At 42.2% G+C, this 8,356-nt stretch overlaps 1 protein-coding gene across 1 annotated transcript in view; it reads left to right on the forward strand.

The window, feature by feature from the left end:
- Positions 1-5,753, forward strand: part of SLC9A4 (solute carrier family 9 member A4) — a gene marked incomplete at both ends in the record, with an annotated part of 35,634 nt that extends 29,881 nt beyond the window's left edge. The window contains 3 exons of the mRNA XM_080344257.1: positions 168-299; positions 1,252-1,339; positions 5,452-5,753. Of these exons, the coding sequence (XP_080200383.1) occupies positions 168-299; positions 1,252-1,339; positions 5,452-5,753 (522 nt within the window). The remainder of the gene's footprint in view (positions 1-167; positions 300-1,251; positions 1,340-5,451) is intronic.
- Positions 5,754-8,356: the final 2,603 nt, after the last annotated feature.

Genomic DNA, 8,356 nt, shown 5'->3' on the forward strand with positions numbered 1-8,356 from the left:
AGGTTAGCATGAGGCTGCATTTTTCCATGTGATACCAAAGAGAACAGTGATGGGTTGGTAGCAGAGCCAGGGCAGGTGTCCCTCTGGCCCCAGGACCAACCAGACTGCACAAGTTTATTAACATCATAAACGGAAAGAGAATCAACTGGGTGCATTTTCTCTTTCAGGCACCACCATACAACCGACACAACCTGCCTGCCAACACAAATGAGAAACAAGTCCAAGAAATCCTCATCCGTCGGCAGCACAGTCTGAAGCAGAGCAGCAGGAAGGGGAACAGCTTACCTTGGGGTGGACAGGTACCTGTTCTGTAAAATGCTATCCAGATGAAAAAGGCCACTGCCTCTCTGTAAATAAGGAGACATGCATTTTCATATGTGTTTTGCAATAATTAAAGTGGATACTTTACTCAATGTCCTCATGAAACACCTAAGAAAAAAGAGCTCCACTTGGCATGTGAACAGCAACATTTTTATGTCCTACCTCTATACATTGGCCAGAAATCAGCTAGTATGGCTGTAAGTAGTAAAATAATGTAACTTGCATTGTTTTGGCATGTGCAAAATGTAGTATAATCACAGCTGTGTGAATTTTTTTACTCATAAAATGCCTGATGCAAAGCCCTTGACACCTTGCACTGACAGCTTGGGCTTTTGATCAGCAAGAGTAAGATTTATCTGACCAAATGTAGGTATTGGATAGCATAGATCTTCACAGCTGATATAATCATAGTTAAGATAAATAAGTTCTTGTTTGGTATATTAATTTTATTTAAACTTGTCACCTGAAATATGGAAGGTGAATCTTAGAAGAACATATTCTCTCCACTGACTGTAGAGAAAAACTAAGGCTGTTATATCAGGCACAAATATTTTCACTGGAGCTGATGGTGGGTTCAGTCATCCAAGTCAAGCATTGATCATATTCACACCTCTCTAAATTTGGCTGTAAAGGTGCAGAGACACAGCAGAAAAAGCATATAACCATCCCTCTTTACCATCCCACCAAATAAGTGCAAATCCTCCTAATACCTCCCCTTTCCTCCACGAGCATGTAACTTACCCTGGTTGGATGCTGCATCACTAGATGCTTATTCTTTTATTTTTTTTCTGCTGAATAAGCATGATGCCTGCAGTGGGAGTGCACCAGCTGACCAGTTGCTGTGGGACCCTGTACTGTTTTGCCTGGGTCCTGTTTCAGGATGATGCAGAGGCAATCACAGGCACTGAACACATTTTTGTCTCCACACAGGCTAGAACCACGGGTGTGCGCTACCTCTCTTTGCCTCAGGGTCCCAGCCAGCCCACAAGACAAAAAACCAGGCATGTTACTTTTACAGGTAATGGAAGTTCTTTCTTTATCCCACTCCAGCAGTGAAGGAAACTTGGCCAGTTGCTCAGTGGATTTAACAGTACTAAATGAATACTTCCATGGAAGTCGCTGGCCTCTTTAAATGAGCTACACCCTTCTCTCCTATCTTTTCTATCTATGTTGTTTATATGGTCATTACTGCTGCAGTTTCTATCTCATTCCAGCACCGCCTAGTTTTATCTTTCCCTCTTGAACAAATATTCCTGTGATTCCTGCAGTTTGGTCTGGCCATGAGGGCATCCGTGTAAGCCCAAGAAAGCAAATTATCTGGTCCCTGCAGCCCCACAAACACAATTCCATGCAAAGGTGTCAGGAGTTGCTGAACTCGTAGTCCAGTCAAGGTGAGGCTGCTGCAGCTCTGTGCCTCCAGGTCCTGCTGGTAGTGAGGCTAAGCAGGTATTCCCAACAGGTGGTCCTCATCACCCCTTAAATTCAGAGTACACCTACACACAGTTGGACACACAGAGCAGCACAGACAGAGTACAGTGCTCACACAAATGCAGACAGCCCCAATGGCCTCATCCTGGTCCCTTCTCTGGCTGAGCAGGATGTTAGGCTGTTAGTGGAAAATTACATACACATACCTGCTACCTAACTCCCCCAGAAGCTGGACTTAAACACACACTCTATCCACTAGCTGGCCCTGGACCCTCTGTCTTCCCATTTAGTGGCACTTGGGCATGTGAGCCCCTGGGGACACAGCCTTACAGCAAGTGCTGGTACTCAGACCTACACACATGGACACACACACAGATGCGTAGATGCTCTTCCACTCCACCCCATGCACTGTAGATCTCTCCAGTAGCTGGTCTTGGACACACAGTCTTCCTCACAGTGGGATCCTGGATCCCCTGGTCTTCCCTGGCTTCACACACAGGGACACACCCATGCAAACAGGTCTTTCTGGTCCCTGTTCCAGATTATGTCCTTGTTAGTAGACAACCACAGACCCATGATCTCTTCAGTCCGTGGTTTGGACCTCCTGGTCCCTCCAGCAGTCAACTCACAGATCTTCTGCTCTCCTCGGTCTCAGTCCCAGACTCAAGATTGCTCCAATGGTTCATTCCCAAGCCTGTTATCCTACTTGATGACTACTCTGGCTTGGTGATTGCTGGTGATTTTGCACTGACATATGCACCCACACAATATGCATGCACCCCAGTCCCTCCAGCTGCTGGCACTCAGACCTCCACACACACAGGAACACAGTACAGGGAGCTGCTCACCCAGGAAAACAGTCAGAAGTGGAATTTAAAGAGAAAACAGGACAGTGCACTGATCAGGTACAGGGCACTGCCAGACTCATGTACTGAGCAGCACCTGTTTATATGCAAGCCACCCTTTTTATTTCATTTCTTCTCCATTTTCCTGCACTTGTTCCTCCTCAAAATACCTTGGTCCCTTCCTTTCCTTGTCTTTGGTTTCCGCCCTAAATATTCCACCATAAGTCCTGTATGATCCAAAAACACTCTCCCCAGATATCTCAAAAACGATCCCTATGCCCCAGCACATCTCGCTCTATGAGGTGCCATAAGGAGACCCTCTCCATTGGCTCCTCATGGTGGGTCTCACCCTGCCCATGGAGCTGATCACCCCCAAGATGGATCAGGGCAGGAGCTCAGGCTCATTCCTCTGACTTGGGTACTGGGGGGTTCCCCACCTGCCCTTGTGCCTTGGGGCTCCTCTGTGTTTGTGGAGATAAGCCTTTAATCACATAACCTAACAAAAAACCCCATCAGAATCTGTCCCCAAGCAGCCTTTCTTCTTCCATGTTCCCAGTTTGCTATATAATTATTTCTATAGTAATACTGGTATTACTGGATAAAGTTTTCAGACTGTCTCAGGTTATCATATGTACACAGTAAAATGCAGACCCATCATCACTTACACTCTAGAAGTTAGAGATGGAGCAATGCTGAATTGCCCACAGAAGCATAGCAGAATAGTGTCAGAGAAAACATGGAATTCAGGACACTTGGATGTTCAACATTGTCTCCATCTGTAATCTCCCCAATTCCTTTCTGCCTTTATTATGTGACCTGAAATGCTTTTGGGTTCTTTAGAAAAAAAAATCTTTTAATTTCTGGCAAAATTAGCTATAGCAATTGAAACTATTTTTAGTCCTCGTCTTTCTATCAAAATTTGAATGACAAGATTTGTTTTCTGCAGATGCAAAATGTTTTTGTTGCTTCATTTTCTATTCCACTCTGAAAGAGATGAAAGCAAAAGAGGTTTGTGTAGGCAAACCATAACTTTGGGGCTGGGCACTCACATGTGATGGCAGCAGAACAGAAACCCATAGGGTCTATTCAGAGGGGAAAATCAAAGTTACTCAAGGGGATTTTTTTTTCTCATACAGCTTAGTCTTTTCCGTTCTTTTTGTCAGGATGTCATGGTGGGGGATGTATGTCTTTCTAACAGACTAAAACTGTTCTACGCAGCAGCCTCAGGCCTAAAAGCATTTCAGACACTTTAAAGGGACTGAGTTCTGCTGTAGCAGACAGGCACATTATTTCAGTGTGGATAGGAGTAAATACTGAAATAGTGGATGCAGGTACATTTTTACTAATAGATTGACCTGAATTTGTGCCTTGCTTTGTGACCTGTCCAAACAATTAACTTCTTGATCAAGCTTCTGGCCCTGTCTTAGGTTCATTGCATAGTTATTCACGCTACTTTAAATGTTTGCTGCAGAAGGAAGCCACCCTAAACTCCTCGCATAAACTGTGTTAGGATGAGATGAATTACACTTTGAACTGAGAAGAGAAATACTCAGTATGTAGGAAATTAGAATGACAACCTCATATATGCACATGTGCATTTACAGAGATAAACACCACCTCTTCTCTCTATGCCTGCAAGCCCTCCAGCAACAAGCATCCTCTACCTCTAGCAAGTTTGGTTTAGCTCTTATGTATGGCATGACCAGAACGTTTAGTAATTAAGAGGTTAGAAGTAACTACAAATAGGTCTTAAAGCTGTCTATCAGTTCTTTCTGCCATTCATACAAATGAATGATTTCTTTGACAGTACATATTCATACTTTCTAGCAGTGATGCCCCTAAAGGGCTAAGTACAAACCCTTCAAATCTGAGATTATAGTTCCTGTTTTATTCTTGGGCATGTAACATGCCCATATGATCTAACAGAAGCAGGTTCTGCTGCTAAAGAAATCTGTGACCTTGTTTGGTGGAGGTAAGTGCTGGTGCATACGCTCTTCGTGTTAACTGTGAAGTAAACATTAGCAAAAAATAATTTGTTATTAGGCTGCAACAGCTTTACAGTTTTTGACTGTGTGATTATACCAAATACATGTGTGCTTTAACTGCAGCAAGATATAGTCTAATGTTATTAATCGTGACCTTTGTGTTTATCTCCCAGTATCTCCTAGCTTTTTACAAGCTGTTCCACACTACAAGTAGCTTTAATAAAAATAAAAATAAGTATATTCTGCAAACTCAATAGAATGAGAGATCCAGTTATTAGCCAATTGCAGGCAAATTTTAATGCGTACTTGTGTCAAAGAAAGCTGGTTGGAGCAGGTCTGACACACCCAATGTAATCAAAGTGCCCTAGAGTCAAACTCCTGGTTTCAGGTGAAACTGTTTTCTTCTCAGCTGTTAATCACAGGTGACTGGTATACTTTATTTTTGGTGGCACTAAGATCTTCTCCTTGGTCTCTTTTTATCTTCTGCTGTGGGTTTCACAATGCTTTTCCACCAGGAACCAGGTGACTTGTGAAATTCATATAAAATTGAAGGCTACATGAACCAACACTGTGAAGGCATTGAGCAGCCCTGAAAAACAACTGAATGTCCTTATTTGCTGGGATTTCAGAGTAGAGACAAGATCAATAAAATCTTTTAAACATCAGCTTTGGGATGAAAATAAAAATGTAGGTTTATTTTTAGTTCTTGACTGGTCTCATATTCTACAGAAATGATTTAAAATGCTTCAGTTCCAAGGTTTAAAACCATAATGCTGTATTGTGTTGAATATCCTTTAACTGTCCTTGTCAATACCATTGTGTTTCTCTTATCTCTTCTTCAAAATACGAATTATTTGTCTGTTTTCCTTCAGATCACTGCAGAAGTGGCTCTGATGCTGACTGCCCAGTAATGTTCAGACCCCAGCCCCGACTACGGCCACTTGAAGCAAAGCACTATCGTGAAGAGCTGATTCCAATGGCACACTTGGATAGACGACCAGGCCCATCCAACCTCTCAAGTCGAAGAGGAAATTCAATCAGGCAGCATCATTTCAACAGAGCAGAAAATCTAGCTCTAATGCCAAAGTCTCCATTCACTGTGGGAGAAGTAGAGGGGTATGAGTCAGAAGAAGAGACAGAAACGATGGCACCAGCCAGGCCATTAGACATATGAGGAGCAGAGAAGAGTGGTGTTTGCATCTCTAGGGCCCTTTGTGCACTGCTCCAGAGAAAATAACAAAGCTCTTATATGAACCAAACCACAATTTTCCTTTTGGGACCAGTGTACTCATTCTTGTATCACTTTCAAGCACTGTATCAAGGTACTTAGTGGTGTGGAGAAGATTCAAATACTTATATGTTTGTATCAAACTTTCTTTCCAACAGAACACTGCAGGAAAGAGGGGAAAATGATCTTTGTAGTGGTTTGAACATGGATTTAAATTACAGTAGATGGGTAGATGCAATGCTATGGGGGGAAGCTGGTATTGTCTTCCTCTGTTCTGTACTATGGCCTAAATCTAGAAGAAAGAAACACTGAAAGACATGCTTGGCACATGAGTGTCGAGATTGGTGGCTTCAATTTGCCTAGAGTTTTGGACCTCATAGTAGTTCAGATATTCCAGGGAAAAGTTACAAAAAAAGAAAGAAAGGTTTTAGGACACCTAAATGCCTCAAGGAGTACTTAAGTCAAAAGGATTTTTAGTGGACATTTTTAGCACTTGGGAATCTCTTGACATCCCCAGTTTTGGCTCTGCAAAAGTGCCTAAAGTCAGTTTCTATGACAGTCCATAACTCATGTTACTTCAACCAGTTTCAACAGGTAGGCACCTATCACCAAATCTACAGTTTTAGACGAATGAAGGAAGCATCCTAGTATGTACAAATCCAGAGAGTACTCCTCAGGCAAGGGTGCTGTCAGGATGCCTTTTATTTGCAAATGTGGGACAGTAAGGATGCCCAGGACCTTCCAGCCCTCCTACATTTCTTCATGGAAAGGGTTGTGAAGCAGTGGAACTGGCTGCCCAGGGAAGTGGTGGAGTCACCATCTCTGGAGGTGTTTAAAAGACATATAGATGAGGCTCTTAGGGACATGGTTTAGTGCTAGATTTAGGTTATGGTTGGGCTCAGTGACCTTAAGGGTCTCTTCCAGCCAAAATGATTCCATGATTCTACTGAGCTCCCTTCCAGCTGGCTCTGTGTGCCCATGATCCAGACCCATGATGGGTCTCCTGAGTGGTAGGGGATGCAAGAAGCTGTGGTCTTGAGTCATTTTGAATAAAGTCTAAAATCCCAGACACCTAATTCCTCTGATGGAGCTCTTTTCTGCAAAATGGAAACATCTGTTTCATCTGTGTCTTGAAACCGTACTTGAGCTGATTTTATCCAAAGGGATGATTTGAGTCCAGAAGTCCACATACCCACCCTTACAGCTGCACTGAACTCAAATCTGCAGCTGGGAAATGTACCAAGTCTGGTCATGTTTTTTTCAAGTTACTTTTCTCTCCTCCACTCAGAGCTTGCTTAGCTGCCCAACTCAAGGTCTGCAAATGCTACCCTAAGAATCAGAGAGGTCAGAATTAGAGATAGTGGTGTCACCTGCAAGTTTCTCTTTTTTATATTACTGTTAAGTGCTTCTATGTACTGGTCCAGAAAAAACTTTCAAGTGGAACTTATGACTTCATATTTCTTACAATGGATTTCTGATTCAGGACAGATAGCATCTGAACTATCAAATTTGAAAAGTGCCACCAAAAGAAAAAAAAAAAAGGCCTTTTTCTTGTGTTTGCAGTTTTTATATTTAGCAGGTCATAAGGAATTGTAACAAAATTGTGCAAAGCTTGGTGAAACTCAAGGTCTGTTTGCATTTCCATATTGTGTCAGAGAAATTTTACAACTTCCTTTTGTGAAAGCAGTGGCACATTATTAAAAGAGGGTAGGTTCTGGCTTTTGTACTGACACGGAATAAGCAATGAAATATGGTTCTGTATCTGAAAATCAACAAATAAACCCACCTCCACCAAAAGAGGAAGTGCTACACATAGTTTTTAAACAAAAGACTTGCGCCAGATCTCAATCCTATAGCAAGTTATACTGACATATAAAACTCAGTGAAAACTTTATTTTAATAAGAAGAGTTATCACACAAAATCATGTCTTAAATTCCACTGTGAACTACCAAGTTAACATATACAATTTAACTGAGGGCAAAATTGGTGCCCGTGTGATGTGGTCCTTAGGCCATAGAGTTGACACAGGTGCATGGAGAGGGGTGATGGAGATGTGGGTCCTCCTTCTGCATTGTGGAGTCAGGAGACAGTAGAATCTCCAAAACTGGCTGGTGGGTGGTGATGTGAAATAGAGGCAATCCTTAGGGACAGCAATGAAGAGAAAATTGACATCTGAGAGGAGGGTGAAGAAGGCATACTGTCTTGTCTTCAAAAGGAGGTTCAGGAGGGAGATTAAACAGAGCAACTACTGTAAGCTGCAAATTCAGCATTTCCTCTTTAAGAAGATTTATTTAACATGTTCTCTGGGGGGACTGAACAGATACAAACTGTGTGAGATACAGGTTAATGGGATGTCTGGAGTGGCATGGTAAAGGACTAGACATACAACATGAAAAAGACAAGTCTGTTCAATTTTGTCAGTGTATGTTTGAAAGGCATATCTAAAACTGGCTCCCAAATGCTTTATTAAATATAATTAAAATTGTGGAGCATTTATATAATTACTGATTGTAAGCAGGGAGAAAAGCATTCCATTTCTAATTACTAT

The sequence above is a fragment of the Nesoenas mayeri genome, assembly GCF_963082525.1.
Source record: "Nesoenas mayeri genome assembly, chromosome: 1".
Lineage (NCBI taxonomy): Eukaryota > Metazoa > Chordata > Aves > Columbiformes > Columbidae > Nesoenas > Nesoenas mayeri.